The 16,428-nt window shown below is 36.7% G+C and overlaps 1 protein-coding gene across 1 annotated transcript; it reads right to left on the bottom strand.

Moving 5' to 3' along the window:
* Nucleotides 1-518: 518 nt before the first annotated feature.
* Nucleotides 519-11,781, bottom strand: LOC104115544 (protein NRT1/ PTR FAMILY 8.3-like). The gene is made up of 9 exons (XM_070180580.1): nucleotides 11,540-11,781; nucleotides 9,970-10,075; nucleotides 9,627-9,893; nucleotides 9,429-9,508; nucleotides 9,265-9,318; nucleotides 8,934-9,064; nucleotides 8,627-8,832; nucleotides 8,432-8,531; nucleotides 519-1,524 (listed from the first exon to the last, which is right to left on the bottom strand). Exons 1-9 carry the CDS (start codon nucleotides 11,588-11,590, stop codon nucleotides 702-704), a joined length of 1,818 nt encoding a protein of 605 aa, XP_070036681.1. The 5' UTR covers nucleotides 11,591-11,781; the 3' UTR covers nucleotides 519-701.
* Between the last annotated feature and the right edge of the window lie 4,647 nt (nucleotides 11,782-16,428).

The following is a 16,428-nucleotide window of genomic DNA, read 5'->3' as shown; positions in this document are numbered from 1 at the left end:
TTGCTCCTCTCTTTCATCTAGCCAGAGTTCTTTGTGGGCTCGATGAAGGATTATATATGAACTGAGTCACCCATGTAAAACATCATCTTCCTTTTGCTCTTTCTTAAGAATGTTATTTTGGTTTTAATTTGACGTGTGTTCTTATGGTCTTGGGGTCACTTTTTCATCATCATAGCGTTCCCATAAGTTAATTTCTTTATTGTTAGTGTTGGTGATGTTAATTCCTTTATTGTTAGTGTTGGCTTTTAGTACGCTAATTTCAACTAGCGTCAAACTTGAATGTGATTTGGTATATTGAGTGGCCAAGGTGAATAAGTCTTATATAGGAATCACCCTTGTTCAGGTGAGAATCTCTCTCTCTCTCTCTCTCTCAGAAAAGGCATAATCAAGAGTCGAAAGGAAAATTTAAAAGTACCAAGGCCATGGAACAAGGGAAATTTGCAAAAGCAGCAGCCATAATTTGAATAGTGGAAACGTTGTGGGATGCAGCAAAGCAACTTTGAAAGAATAATATGATGTTAGTTCAACTCCGAGCACTTGCACCTTTCATATATACATTAAAGATTTTGAAAGTTTAACGTACAGAATTTCTAACTTGTTTAGCTTGTGACTTGCACAGAGATGTTTTCTTTCACATAAGAGTCAATTATCACGTCAAGTTTTCATTTTGAAGCATAGACGGTGGTAAAACCAACTTGGACTTAGGATGCCCTCTTGGATTTATACATTTTGGCACAGAAAACATAGATTACTAAGTTGCAGAAGCGAAGTGCAGCCAAGAGCCAGAAGAAATAATCGAGATGCCCACTGTTCAAGTTGTTTGGAATCCATCCAGGTTTGCCACCTTGAGTTGTTATGGATGTTACTAGAGTCAGTATGAAAGAGCTCAGGTAATTCCCCAAAGAAGTAGTCATCAGCGACAACGCACTACACAAGCTACGCATGGCATCGGGTGATTGATCATAAAAGAACTCAAGCTGCCCAATGAATGTAAATATCTTAGCTGCTCCCAATATAAAATATTGAGGAATCTGCCAAAAGATACTGAGAGGTACTGCAACGGCTTCATCCACTAAATCAAGGTCTCTTGCAAGTTGTAGACGCTTGATCTCAACAATAGCAGCAGCTGAAATGCACAACACTGAAAGGAAAAGGCCAATTCCCATTCGTTGTAATTCGGGGAATCCCCTCTCCTTTCCAGTAAACCTCCTTGCGATTGGAACAATGACTCTATCATAGACTGTTACCCACACAATAACACTGATGGTATCGAAAGTTGAAAGGGAGACCGCAGGAATTTTGAAGGAACCAATGGCAGTGTCCATCACCGACCCTTGCTCCACAAACATAGTAGACATTTGTGCATAAACAGCAGAAAAGACTATTCCAGTTGCCCATATTGGGAACATGCGGATCAAAATTTTCAGTTCCTCAACTTGCGTGACAGTACAAAGCCTCCAAGTATTTGAATAGTCCCCAGTTTTCAATTCGGCGTCTGAAACTACAGCAGCTTTGTCAAGGCATCTGAAGAAGATAATGTTAGAAGATCAAAAAGCACACTAACGCTAACCCTTGCAGGAAAATGGAAGGTGGATAATTTCCAAAGCTAAAACAAACCAGTACTTTGCTTAACAAAATACTAGTAGCACTTTCTCGAGATAGCAAGAGAAGTATAATTGCAAGAAGATGCAGCAAGTTCAATTTTATGTTGCATGAGATGCATTGAGGATTGTGGCGAAATTACTAGGGGCTTCACTAGATAGCTGCTTCTGCCTTGTGATAAGTGCACTTAAAGCATTTTTCAGAGAACTAGTTTTTGGTTACTGCATTGCACGTATTATCCTGTGTGAATCATTAAAAAAAATTGTATGTCAAGATAATGACCTTTTAAAAATACACCACTAACAAAAATACAACCAAATAAAAATAAGATATAATTCCTTCAAGAATCATCTTATCAAAAACAAATTCCTTTGAGAATCATACTCCCTCCGTTCCAATTTATGTGAACTTATTTGACGGGGCACGGAGTTTAAGAAAAAATGAAGACTTTTTGAATTTGTGGTCCTAAACAAGTCAAAAAGGGGTCCAGAGTATTTGTGTGGTTATAAAAGCTTCTCATTAAAGGTAGAATTGGAAGTTTAAGCTAAATTGTTTTCAAATTTAGAAAAGGATCATTCTTTTTTGAACGAACCAAAAAAGAAATAGGTTCAGATAAACTGAAACTGATGGAGTATTAATGACTGATAAATTGTTCAAATTATAAAATATTTTCTAAAGAATCAGAATCAATAATTAGGCAGCAACACTACTTGTATAGACATAAAGGATATGTTAAATAGTTATATGTAAATATTAAATAAACCTAGTCTCATATGTACTAGGAGTAGAACATGTATTATATATATAGGGCTCATTGTCGTTGCTAATAAATCAATAGAATATTTTTCCGTGTATTATTTCTCACATGGCATCAGAGCGTGAGTGAGACACATCCGGGAAAGCCACACAGTCGTCGTGCATCAATTTCCGGCGACTTTCTAGGGCAGATTTACGTCAAACTAATTTCCATCGGTGTTGTGCAAAACCAACACCACCATAAGATCCTCCAACCCCCGACGACCAAACCCCAACAAATATCTCCGACAGCAGAGCTCTCACGCGCCTATCGGATCAGAATTTTTCCGGCGTGATCTGGTCCACGCGTCGGCGCGTGGGATCTCTTCCGGCCATTTTTTGGCTGACCTCTTTGAGACAACTTGTTCGCAAGGCTTTTCCGACTCTACCCATTCATGTTTCATCACATTCCGACAACTTTTTATTTTCCGGCGACTGTTCCAGTTTTCGGCGGCTACAGTGTATTTTTTCTGCTGCTTCTGAACTGTTTTTATGACCTAACACAATTTTGGACCAATTTTGCCCCAAATTTTGTGACTTCGTACTTATTTGATTCAACCATGTCTCTCGGACATGATATTTTTGGTTCCAAAAACAATGGAGTTGGAAATTCAGCCTTTATGATTAGTTCTGAACCCCTACTTGGAAGTTCAAATTATTTATCTCGGCCTTCGTCTGTGGAGTGGTGGTGTAAAGGTTAAGGTGTTCAAGATCACTTAACCAAAAAGGCTAGTGAGGGAGATGAAAAGGCCAAAGTACAGTGGGAAAAGATCGATGCTCAGTTATGTAGTATCTTGTGGTGATCTATTGATTCCAAGTTGATGCCTTTGTTTCGTCCATTCCATGCATGTCATTTAGTTTGGGAAAATGCTCGTACTTTATACACTAATGACATCTCTCGTTTCTGTGATGTGGTATCGCGGATGACAAATTTGAAGAAACAAGAATTGAATATGTCAACTTACTTGGGAAAAGTACAGGCAATCATGGGGAAATTTGAGAAGTTGATGCCAATTTCTGCTAGTGTTGAAAAGTAACAAAAGCAACGACAAAAAATGTTTCTAGTTCTAACACTCGTTGGACTTCCTAATGACCTTGATTCAGTGTGTGACTAGATTTTGGCTAGCCCGACTGTCCCTACAGTTGATGAGCTATTCTCTCGATTACTTCGCCTTGCTGCAGCGTCCAGTCACATAGTGATCTCATCATAGATAGCTGAGTCCTCTGTTCTCGCAAGTCGCATCCCAAAACAGTGGAAAGTTGGGAATCTCAGACCATGGAGAATAGAGGTCATTTTGGAAGGTCTCGACCCAAGTGTTCTTATTGTAATGGTTGGACACATCCGTGAGGTGTGTTACTCTTTGCATGGTCGACTACCTAAAAATGCTCATGTTGCTCAAACAGAGACTACAGGTAATCAGAGGTTTTCTTTATCTGAAGGGGAATATAATGAGTTCCCTCAGTGTCGAGCAAGTAAGCAGACACCTCCACAACTAGCCTCAGTTGCTCAGACTGATACTTCTGTTGCTGGTAATTCCTTTGCTTGTATTTCCCAGTCTACTACTCTTGGACCGTGGGTCATAGACTCAGGCGCCTCTGATCATATTTCTAGTAATAAGTCACTTTTGTCAAATATTATTTATCCATAGTCTCTTCCTAATGTTACTTTAGCCAATGGAGTCCAAACAAAAGAAAAAGGAGTTGGACAAGCTAATCCCTTATCCTTTGTCTTTAGATTCTGTTCTTTATGTCCCTGGTTGTCCTTGTAATCTTGCATCGGTTAGTCGGTTAACTCGTGCCCACCATTGTGGTATATACTTTATTGATGACTTTTTTGTTATGCAGGACCGCAGTACGGGACAGATGATTGGCACAGGGCGTGAATCGCAAGGCCCTTAATACCTTGACTCACTCAATCCTTCCACAGCATGTCCAGTTATAGATTCTCCAGACCTAATTCGCAGACGTTTAGGACATCCAAGTTTATCCAAGCTTCAAAATATGGTGCCTAGTTTATCTAGTTTGTCTACAATAGATTGTGAGTCGTGTCAACTTGGGAAACATACCCGAGCCACTTTTTCGCGTACTGTTGAGAGTCGTGCAGAGTCTGTTTTTTCTTTAGTTCATTCTGATATATGGGGTCCTAGTAGAGTCAGTTCAACCTTAAATTTCGTTATTTTGTTAATTTCATTGATGATTACTCAAGATGTATTTGAATTTTCCTAATGAAAGATCGTTCTGAGTTGTTTTCTATATTCCAGAGTTTTGTGCTGAAATAAAAAACCAATTTGGCGTTTCTATTCATATCTTTCGTAGTGATAATGCCTTAGAATACTTATCCTCTCAATTTCAGCAGTCTATGACTTCTCAAGGAATTATTTATTAGACATCTCGTCCCTATACCCCTCAGCGGAATGGAGTAGCAGAGAGAAAGAATATACACCTCATTGAAAATGCTCGCACACTTCTAATTGATTCTCATGTTCCGATGTGTTTTTGGGGCGATGCAGTTCTCGCGGCTTGTTATATGATTAATCAGATGCCTTCATCTTCCCTCTATAGTCAGATTCCGTATTCGGTATTGTTTCCTCAGTCACCCTTATACTCTTTTCCTCCTCGTGTGTTTGGGAGCACATGTTTCGTTCATAACTTAGCTCCCGAAAAAGATAAGTTAGCTCCCCGTGCTCTCAAATGTATCTTTCTTAGTAAGTTCAACACAGTTATCCAGGAGTTTGGCATGACTCATAGTGATGCTGATCACTCTATGTTTTATCGGCATTGTACTTCAAATCTCTATATTTATCTGGTGGTTTATGTTGACGATATTGTTATTATCGGCAATGATCAGGATGGTATTACTAAGTTGAAGCAACATCTCTTTCAACACTTTCAAACTAAGGATCTAGGCAGATTAAAGTATTTTCTAGGTATTGAGGTCGCTCAGTCTAGCTCAGGTATTGTGATCTCACAACGAAAGTTTGCCTTAGACATTCTTGAGGAGACAGGAATGACAAGCTGCAGATTAAATTAAATTAAATTACCTCACAGTGACTAGATCAGACATTTCCTTTCATGTGAGTGTTGAGTGGGATGCAGTTGTCCGCATTCTTCGGTATGTAAAGTAAGCTCCAGACAAAGGGTTATTATTTGAGGATCGAGGCCATGAGCAGATTGTTGGGTACTCAGATGCTGATTGGGCAGGATCACTTTCTGATAGACGTTCTACGTCTGGATATTGTGTTTTGGTAGGAAGCAATTTGGTGTCTTGGAAGAGCAAGAAACAGAATGTGGTTGCTCGGTCTAGTGTAGAAGCAAAATATCGAGCAATGGCTATGGCAACATGTGAACTAGTTTGGATCAAACAATTGCTCAAGGAGTTGAAATTTAGTGAAATCAGTCAGATGGAACTTGTGTGTGATAATCAAGTTACCCTCCATATTGTGTAAAATCCGGTATTCCATGAGAGAACTAAACACATTGAGATTGACTGTCACTTCGTCAGAGAAAATACTCTCAGGAGATATTTGCTACAACAATACAAAGTTTGTGAAATCGAATGATCAGCTTGCAGATATTTTCACCAAGTCCCTCACTGGTCCTCGTATTATTTACATATGTAACAAGCTCGGTACATATGATTTGTATGCACCGGCTTGAGGGGGAATGTTAAATAGTTATATGTAAATAAACCTAGTCACATATGTAGTAGGAGTAGAACATGTATTATATATATAGGGCTCATTGTATCATTGTTAATAAATCAATAGAATGTTTTCCCGTGTATTATTTCTCACAGGATAATCTTGGGACAAAATGATATGCCCGAAAAAATAAGTACCAATTGTTAAAGGTGTAAGTGCATAAATATAACAACACAACAACAACAACAACAACAACAACAACCCAGTAAAATATAACAACACCAAGTACCTAAATGCCAAGGAGCCATTTACTAAGAGAATAAAGGAGGAAAACAGTCTCAAAGTGAAAATTAACCAAGCACGCAACAACAAGAAGTTTCGATGCTTACAATCCTTGCAACCTTAGTTTCCAAGAAATAGAAATATGAATAATTATCAAAGAAATAAAAAATAATTCATATGTTTGCAATTATGCATTTTTATGACAAAATCTTCACGTAACTTCAATTTATGCACTATTGAAAAATTTAGCATGTCAGAGTAAACTCACTCAAAGAGCCATATTAATCACACCCAAAGAACTAATTCCACATAATCTTCTAAAGAATAATACCCACACCATAAACATACTATTTTACAGATTATTTGTGTATTTTGGAATGTTTCTCACTTCTAATGCTAACTTGGAAAGTTGGGGAAAAAAAAGAACTTGAATATTGAAAAGAGATTTACTGCTTTCATTAAGCCACCATAAAAGGAAATAGTGAAGCTTTTTGTTCATTAAAAAGTCACTATACAAGGAAATAATGAAATTCCTTAATTAATTTAAGAGATCAACAATGAATGAGAGGAAATAATGAAGTTTTAAATTAATTGTATTACAATTTTATCCAACATGGATGCACTTATGAAGGATAAAAATGCCGATCAACATTTGGTGTTAGAATTTAGTATAGATAAATACTCTTGTGTTTAATTATACACATAAACTGATAAAAAAGAATGCTGAAAAAGATGGCAACTAGATGTAAACAATGCTTAGTTGATCTAATTAAGAAAGGTAGTGTAGCGAAACGCTACATCAACTCTATTTTTTACTGTAAATTGTTTACCTTTTCAGCATCAAGTTGACATCTCTTTGAAGTCATATTTGACCTAAAACCACTATCAGCAGAGTAATGAACTGCATTGATGCCATTAGGGATCCGACATTTCATTGTTGCAAAATGACAAATAAACACCAAAAAGAAAAAAAGGCATATCCTAGTCAAAAGCAGCCAGATGACCACCTCTTACCACAAATCAAATAAACACAAGAGAAAATGCATAACCTTGTCAAAAGAAGTCAGATGATCATCTCCCCACATTTAAAAAAATCTAAGTAGAATGACTGGTAAATAGGAGAAAGAAGCATTATGATAAAGAAATTGGGTAATCCATAGAAAATTTACCACAAAATTAAGTTGGCATTTTTCCATGGAATTTGTTTTGAAAGCCTACTTTTCAAAACGTGTTTCTTTGAGTTTTTTTTTCCGAAGAACTGGTTTTGAAAGAAGTGGTTTGAGGGTGTCCAAGAAAACTTCTTCTTCATCGACTTTGGCTCCAAGAACAGAAATTCCATTCCTTTCTTATCATCTAAAATCGAAGAATAGAAAGAAGGGCGAGAGAACAAATTTTCTTTATAATGTAAGATTACAAGGTTCAAAAATTATCTTCTCAATAGCTCCAAGTAGTTAGAATTGGTCAACCTTATTCAAGCACATCAATTAAAGATCTTGCTTATCGGATAACTTTCTTAGTGAAGGAGAGAAAGTTTGACAAGCTAAGAAAGTCATGTTTAAAGAAGGCCTCAGAAAACGCTCAGATCTTTTAAAAATAAAAAATAAAAATAAAAAATATCCAAACACGGTTTCTTTTTACCCAAACTTCTTTTTTCAGAAGAAAAGTTTTATAAATTTTTTGCAATGGTTGTCCAAGCGGCTAAGAAGTTTGGCCATGTAGCATAAACTGATTTTGTTCACTTTATATGAAGATATCATTAAGCTTTGAATCACTACATGTTAGAGAGAAAAAGACAAATCCGTGTGTTTAGATAATATGAACAAGAGAACTAAAAGATAGCCATAAACCATCAAGAATATGAAATAAAGAACAACAGAGGAGAGGAATGAAAGATTACACATTCCAAAAAGCAAGGCTGCACAAATATGCTAAGTGAAATTTGAGATTCTTTCGAAAATATGCTAAGTGAAATTTGAGATTCTTTCGAAAATATACACCAAATAATCACTATCTAGTGAAGTAAACATACTGAAGTGAAGATTGAAAAGAACACAGGAGAAGAGAGTGGAATATAAAAATATTCTCTTTGGCAATAAGAAAAATATTAGTACCTCAGTTCATCAGTGTGCAACAGCTTTCGGCTTCCTTCAATTGCAGAGCTCTTGTCTCGAGTTTCATAAAGTAGTGTACTATCCTCAGGGTAAAGCAGATCTATTTGGACCAGTCATAACAGGAAATTAGCACTTAAGCAGTTTGCCGAGAAAGTGTCTCTACCTTCCTCAAAGTTGCAATAACAATATGCAAACCTAGAACCCAGGTAACATCATTTGGTACCACAATTGCACCCGCCAATGATAAAGAAATGAAAAAAGTTAAATATGAATCACTTGACTCCGTAATTTCCACTATATTCCTTTTATTCTTTTCTCCGTAATTTATTGTGTTGCAGATAGGATCGAAAAATATTTCCAGATATCTAAAGTTCCCTAGGAATGTCATTCCATTGTCTATCCTAATGTTCCAGATAGGAATGACAAACTAACTGATACACAACAGGTTATCAAAGGTGTAAATTCAGTTTGATTGTCATCTAAATGTCTGCATAAGATTAACCGCAAAGTTGAATGGCCGGCCTGCACCAGTACGTCTTCTGTTTCACCAAATTGTAGAAGAATAAGATTCACCAAGATCGAGGAAAAGGTGAAGGCCCACAACACCATTAGCCAGACCTTACGTTGAGCTTCCTAATTAATATAAAGAGGGAAAAAGGTCAAATTTTCCCCTGTACATTCCAAAATTGAGTAACTTTGCACTCTGTTAGACTTCTGGTATAATATTACTCCTGCCATTAGGAAAAAATCTCATTTCTGACCTTGACCGTTACAAAGCTCCAACCTGAGTTTAATTTTAATCCATTGTCAAAGGTTAAGGATTAAATTTAGACCTTTTTCCTTGAAGAATTTGGATACGTCGAGTCCACCCTTTTAGCCTTAGAGCTCTGTTAATGGCAAGAATACGACACGACTTGCTAATGGCAAGGGTATGAGTGAACCAAAAATTTAACCCCGGAGGGGGGGGTTAGCAATTAGTATAGGAACAAATTCAGACCTTTTCCCTAACCAATACAGTCTCAACTATTTCTAGGAAAACATCAAAATTAAGTTTTGGCATTCCCCAAGGAATGGGAACTAAACAAGTATGAGTAGATTGAAGTTAGTTATGTCAGAGAAACTCTCCGGTAGGAAAGGGAAAATGACAAAATATGAATATGCAAGTCACAAGGAGATAATGTTAAAACCATCTTACACACACCATAAATTTTGTATTTTCTGTAAAGTGAAAGTGAGATATTTACTATGAAGTAGATCGTAGAGAAGGTAGCAATTGTCCAATATCTTCCCCAGTATGCATCTGCTAGCACAGCTCCAATTAGGGGAGTTAGGGAACAAGTGCCTGCCCAAGTGGTGACATTTCTAGCAGCTGAGACATTTCCCTCATGTAACTTTGTGGTAAGATAGGTAACAAGATTAGTAGCAATGCCATAGTATGCCAAACGTTCACAGCATTCATTACCTGACACCAAGGTCAGCAAGCAAATCACTCACACTATAAAACAGAGTGAGAAAAGCGAAATCTGAGTCTGACGTACCAAGAATGAAGGGGCAAGCTCTCCAGTTCCCAGTCTCACTCTTCAAAACAGGATTACCCTTGATATCAACAGAACCATCTCCAGTGTAGAGTCCACTATTCTCATCCTGAAAATAGGAAATTATCAAGAAAAGAAACTTGAAGCGAATCACATTCACATCTGCTTATCATCTTCTATATTAAATAAGAATGATAGACTCCATGCTTTGACATGTGGAAGAGCCAGAGTACTTATACATGGCCAGCTCAATTTTGTAAAACAAAGATCTATATAATTAAAAAAATATACAGCAGCTAAGTTTGAAGACCAATGAAACTAAAGGGGCCTCGCCAAATAGTTTCACTGTTTTTTTTTTATTAAGAACTTATTTCACCTCGTTCCTTCTCCAGTCAATTCTTTATTTCATATTTTGTGGAATCACAAATCTTCACAGATAACCACTGAGCAAAGACGGAGAAAAGATGTGACAGATTATTTTCATGCCAAAAGGATTATAGAGACTGGGGTTTGAACAGTGTAGAATCTGGGGTTTGAACAGTGTAGAGTCTAAAAAAATTTAGGAACATCATTTAATGCTTTTCCTTGAAAAAAATTAGATGAAAGGACTGTTGAGAATACATCAATTTCATGTTTAAATCTTTTCCAGTATGCACTTTTTATCAACAATGGGTCCTATTTCTTGAGAATGATGCTTTTGTACTGTTTGAAGGAAGAGACTTACTCGGTAATGATCAATTACAATACAAGTATAATAAAATATCATCTCTGTTCAGGGGCGGAATCACCTTGGTTGTACGTCGAAAAATTTAGTAAATATATTATATGTATGTAAAATAGTATATAAATATAAAATTTTGTTAAAAATGACAACTTGCACTTTAGCTCTCTCGGTCAGTTGCCTCCATTCTCTTGAAGAGGTCATGTGTCCGAATCTCCTAGCATACATGTTCTTCTTATGATTTTTGAGCCCCGTCTTCTTGGATTTTTGTATGGTTATTTGGTGCTTAAATTGTGTTTTATTAATATATTATGTTTGGTTAATATTATACTTATTATATAGGTAATTATTCTTTTATTTACTTTTTTAAATGTCGACACAGCATACAAAAAGTTCTGCTTACGCCCTTGTCTCTATTGGTTCATATTGCTCCTACACTTAATTTCAACTGCCTAGATTGGGAATCCATTTATTAGGACTTCCACTTGTTTCCAATTTAAGGTAATGAGCTCTCTTTCTAGTTTAATTTTCTACTCAATCCACCTTTTCACTTTTCCAATAGTAGGGTATAGAACTAGGAAACTAGCAAAATATGGCAGAGTCTTTGTTATATTAACAAATTCCCAGCAGAGTTAGCTTAATACAAAATGAAAATTCCTTAAAGTTTGACCAAAGAGGAAACAAAATGAAAAGAAGATCAGCCAAACACAAATTTTGCCTTCTTAAAGAAAACACTACTCCTAATAAAGAAAAAGCATCGAACCCCCCGAATGGACTTCCCAAATAATATACTATTCAATATAAAGTGTGCCAAAAAAAAAAACACACAAGTAAATAAGGAGAAATTGGAACCTCTAGAATCCCATCTTCAAGAAGAGGTGTTGCTTCTGTTTGAATACCCATGCACACACCTTCAAGTTGATGGATCTCACACTTATTATCTATGACTAAAAATTGAGATTTTTCCTTTGAAGAGATCCCAACACAACGCAAGAAAACAGACGGGTAATCCGGTAGAGGTGGAAATAGATATTCCAATAATGGGTCCAGTTGGGTAAAGCCGTAATGGGGAAATTATTGTTAAGGCGTCTCCTCTAAATTAAGATTTTGGTCCATAATGCACAACTTTGCAGTTTACAATCCCACTCCAAGTTTTTCCTATTTACACAGCACACCCTCTCTTTTGTCTTTTTCTGCTATTTCTCTTTTTTCTTTTTTTACTTTTCAATTTCTTTTGTTGGTCATTAGTAATTTCCTCGGGGTAACATGACTTCATTAGAATATCAAATATTCTACTATCTAATAAGGGAGAATAAGCAGATAGCATGTCACATCACATGCTTGCTTGGGATTCAGAGGGCAATCTGGTCATTTCAAGATAAATGGAGTAATATGATAGGCTGAACTGTGTACCTGCTGTATAAAATTTTGAATTCCTAGACTGAATAGCCCCAGATACATGTACTTCGATTTTGAAAATGTGTGGGTCCATCGAATACAACTATCTCTATCATAGAGTGTAACGACACAACTAGTCGTTTTGAGTTCTAGCATTTTATTTTGTAATTCGAGATATTGAATAGGTTCATTTGATAGTTTTATGACTTGTGTTCATGGTTGGTTTGACTTCCAAAAGGTTCGGGAGTATTTTGGAAGACTAATTCTCATTTTGGAAGCTTTAAGTTGTAAGAGTTGACCAAAGTTTGACTTTTGAGTAAACAGACTTGAATCGGGTTTTGATGAATCCAATAGGTTCGTATGATAATTTTGGAATTGTACGCATATTCGTTTTGGATTTTGAATGTTCCTAGAAGGATTCGACATCATTTGTCAAAAGTTGGCAATTTGAAAAACTTAAGAGTTCATAAGTTTGACCAAGAGTTGACTTTGATGTTATTTGATTTCGATTAGTGCTCTGAGACTTTAGATAGCTCTATATAGTTTAAGTGAACTTGTGTGCAAATTTTAAAGGTAATCTGTAATGTCTAATGTGATATGGACACTCTTTTGAAAAGAATAAAAATTTAACAACTTAAGAAAAATTCTATTCAATTTGAACCTCAATTCTTTGTTGTGATATTTTCGTGGGTGTTTTGAGCCTTTGAACAAGTCTAAATATGGTATTTGCACTTGTATGAATTATTGGATGGAGTTTTCAGGGGCTCAGGTGAGTTTCGGCGCATTTCGAGCAAGTTTTGAAAGACTTGAATTGCTGAAATTGTAATTTTCTGCACTAAACCTGATTTCGCAAGAAATTTGTTTAGAAAATATAAGGAATATGGTGAATATGCCTCGATCAAAGTTGTAGATCTTTGAATTTAATTTTCAAAAATTTGAACCATTCATCATTCCGATATCTGTACAAAAAGGTGTAACTATTTTAGTGGAAGAGGTGCAATGCAGACACACACACTTGGTGAGGATTAGAGACGCACGATGTGTATTTTCGTGCTATAGGGATGAGTGATATTAGCACAATGGGTGTTTTCGTGCGATTTAATATGATATTGGCACTATGGTTGTTTTTGTGTGATTTGATACGATATGTGACGATCCGGTCGATCGTCTTGTGTATTGTAGATCTGTTCCCCTGTTTATCGCCTATTTTATGTTCACTTGTAGTAACGTGACTTGACGAGTGGTTGGTTTGGTTCCGGAGATATTCCGAAGTGAATTGGGATACTTAGTCCCAAGGTTGGAAGCTTAAATTTAAAGAGTTGACCGGATATTGACTTTTGTGTAAACGTCTCCGGAATGGAGTTTTGATGGCCCCAATAATTTCATATGATGATTTTGGACTTAGGCTTATGTCCGGATTTGGATTTGGAGTACCGTAGGTCATTTTGGCTTGAATTGGCGAAAGTTGGAAAGTTGAAGGTTTGGAAGGTTGAGAAGTTTGACCGAGGATTAACTTTGTTGATACCTTGCTCAGATTTTGGTTCCGGGAGTTGGAGTAGGTCCGTTGTGTCATTTATGACTTGTGTGCAAAATTTGAGGTTAATCGGAGTTGGTTTGATATGATTCGGCATTAGTTTTAGAAGTTGAAAGTTTATTAGTTCATTAGGCTTGAATTGGGGTGTGAATCATGATTTTGATGTTGTTTGATGTGATTTGAGGCTTCGACTAAGTTTGTATCGTATTTAAGGACCTGTTGGTATGTTTGGATGGGGTCCCGGGAGCCTCGAGTGTGTTTCGGATCAAGTTCGGACTCATTTTGGAGTCTGCTGGACTATTGTTTTTCTTGCATCTGGTTTCCTCTTTTGTGATCGTGAGAAAAGGGACACGATCGCGAAGGATTAATTCTGGCAGATGGTAATTTGTTCTATGCGTTCGCGTGGTTAAGGATGCGATCGCGAAGCTTTGAGTGGTCGTTCAGCACGAACGTGGGAGTGGGGACGCGTTCGCGGAGAAGGAAGGAGAGGCTGGGAATATCACACATTTGTTCATCACGATCGCGAGTGGCAGTACACGATCGCGTAGTTATGGGTGAATGGTCATCGCGTTCATGACTTGGATATCGCATTCGCATAGAAGGTTTTTGCCACTGGAGGTTTTTTGTTCTTCGCGATCGCCAGGGACTTTCCGCAATCGCGAAGTGTAATAACTGGGTAGCAGAACTTAAAATCCTAAATCGTGGGTTAGAGTATTATTTCACACTTTGAGTTAGAGAGCTCGGTTTAGGGCGAGTTTGGAGGGGATTTTCAAGGATTGGATCGGGTAAGTATTTTTTTACTAGGATTTGCTTAATATTCATGAATCCATCATTATTTTTATCATTTAATTAGTGTTTTGAATTAGAAAAATTGGGGATTTTTGTGTAAACTTTCTAAATCATAAATTGAGGATTTGAGGTCGGAATTGAAAAATTTTAGTATAGTCGAACTCGTTATTGAATGAGTGTTAGGATGTTGTAAGTTTAGTCAAGTTCCGAGGTACGAGACCGGAGTTGACTTTTTGATTTTTTTAAAAATTGCATCTTTATTATCCGGAATAGTTTCATGTAATTTGTATTTATGGTATTAAGTTATTTTGGTTAGATTCGAACCGTCCGGAGTTGATTTTTTGCGGAAAAGGCTTATTAGGTGACTGATTTGGCTTGTTTGAGGTAAATATCTTTCTTAACTTTGTGTGGGGGAACTACCCCTTAGGATTTGGGTTGATTGTACTATTTGTGTTATGCGAAAGTCGTGTACGCAAGGTGACGAGCGGGTACACGGGCTATATGTGGTATTTGACCATTTAGGCTATTTAGACTGTTTTCATGTCTTTAATTGAATTGTCATAATATGTTATAAATTTCATTGTTAATCTACCCTTACATGCGTTAATCTATCCTTACATGTTTTATTTGACATTGTTAACACTTACTATATCTCTTACTTGTTATTTTGCACTTACATGCTTTAGTTGAAGTTATTGCCTTCCTTATTATCTTGTTAATTCCTTAATTGTTGAATTACCTTATTTGAAGTTGTTATTTCATGCAATATCTTTTTGTTGAGTTATTGGTGTTGAAGTTGTAAAAGTCGTTATCACATTGAGGCGAAGTTGATAAATTGTTGAGATATCTTACTTGTTGAGCTATTCACTTTTATTTCGTTATTGATAAGATTCTTGTATATATTGTAGTAGAGCCATGGGCTATTTGTTGTGGAAACATTGATATTGTTGATTCTTTTGACAAGTTGTGGCATATGGGTGTCACGCCCCAAAACTGAGAAACGCGACCGGCGCTTAACCGAGTGAACCCGACCGAACAAGCCTGTTAGATTTTATTCTACCCAAACTCATCCACGACTGGAGATAATACATATTTTCATTAATTAGACAAAAAAGTACTCATGTCTATAATACCAATTCATTACCAATAGTTTCATTATTTTTAAAGTCTCAAATGGACAAATAATACAGCCACAACATAACATATTTTTACTTTTCCAGCACCAATACACAACCTACACTATGTCTGCGGAGCCTCTATAGATAAAGAAGAGTACAATGATAACGCCGGCAATAAGGCCCCGGCTATATCTCAAACATAATATACAAAGTACAAAAGATACATGACCTCGGGATGAAGTGGGGCTCACCAATTCAGCTGGGAAGAAGGTGTATTGCTATCACTGATCAATATCTCCTGCTGTGGAACCACCTGCATCCATTTAAAGATGCAGCGCCCCCGGCAAAAGAGATGTTAGTACCGTCGAATAACACTAGTATGTATAACTAAACACCCTCTCAATAGAATGACAAATAATACAACAATATTATTATAATATCAATGAAAGCCTTAATCAACATCAAACCTCAACTTAGGATCAAGATAGTGTTCAATTTAATTTCCATATCTCACACTGGGAGATGTTTAGCATCTATATACCATTATTCACAATACCATTATTCACAATTCCAATATCCACAATACCAATACCACCGTACTCTTAGCACGGAGTCCGATCACGACTCGATCGGCTAGGCTATCTCATTAGAGACACAACCACAATTTCTTTCAGTGTCAGTACCACTGTCTTTAACATGGAGTCTGATCACGACCCGATCGGCTAGGCTATCCATTAGGAACATCTACCACAATCACAATTTCAATTATAATTTCCAGCACGATCACCACCATGTGTGCGGCATGTTGTCCGATCACGACCCGACCGGATAGGTTGTCTTATTTGAGACATCAACCTTTCTATATCAATCATCGCATTTCATACTTCTTTTACATCTTTTCA

This window comes from Nicotiana tomentosiformis, chromosome 7 (genome assembly GCF_000390325.3).
Source record: "Nicotiana tomentosiformis chromosome 7, ASM39032v3, whole genome shotgun sequence".
Taxonomy (NCBI): Eukaryota; Viridiplantae; Streptophyta; class Magnoliopsida; order Solanales; family Solanaceae; genus Nicotiana; species Nicotiana tomentosiformis.
Note: the sequence above shows the minus strand (reverse complement) of the source record. Positions and strands in the feature narration are given on the sequence as shown.

Bases quoted from the DNA above. Each gene is read 5' to 3' on its own strand.
- LOC104115544 (XM_070180580.1), bottom strand. From the start codon at position 11,590: ATGGGTATTCAAACAGAAGCAACACCTCTTCTTGAAGATGGGATTCTA. The intron at 10,076-11,539 runs GTTCCAATTTCT...TCCTATTTTCAG, and splicing joins TTGAAGATGGGATTCTAGAG to GATGAGAATAGTGGACTCTA. The intron at 8,833-8,933 runs GTTAATCTTATG...CTGGAACATTAG, and splicing joins GCCGGCCATTCAACTTTGCG to GATAGACAATGGAATGACAT.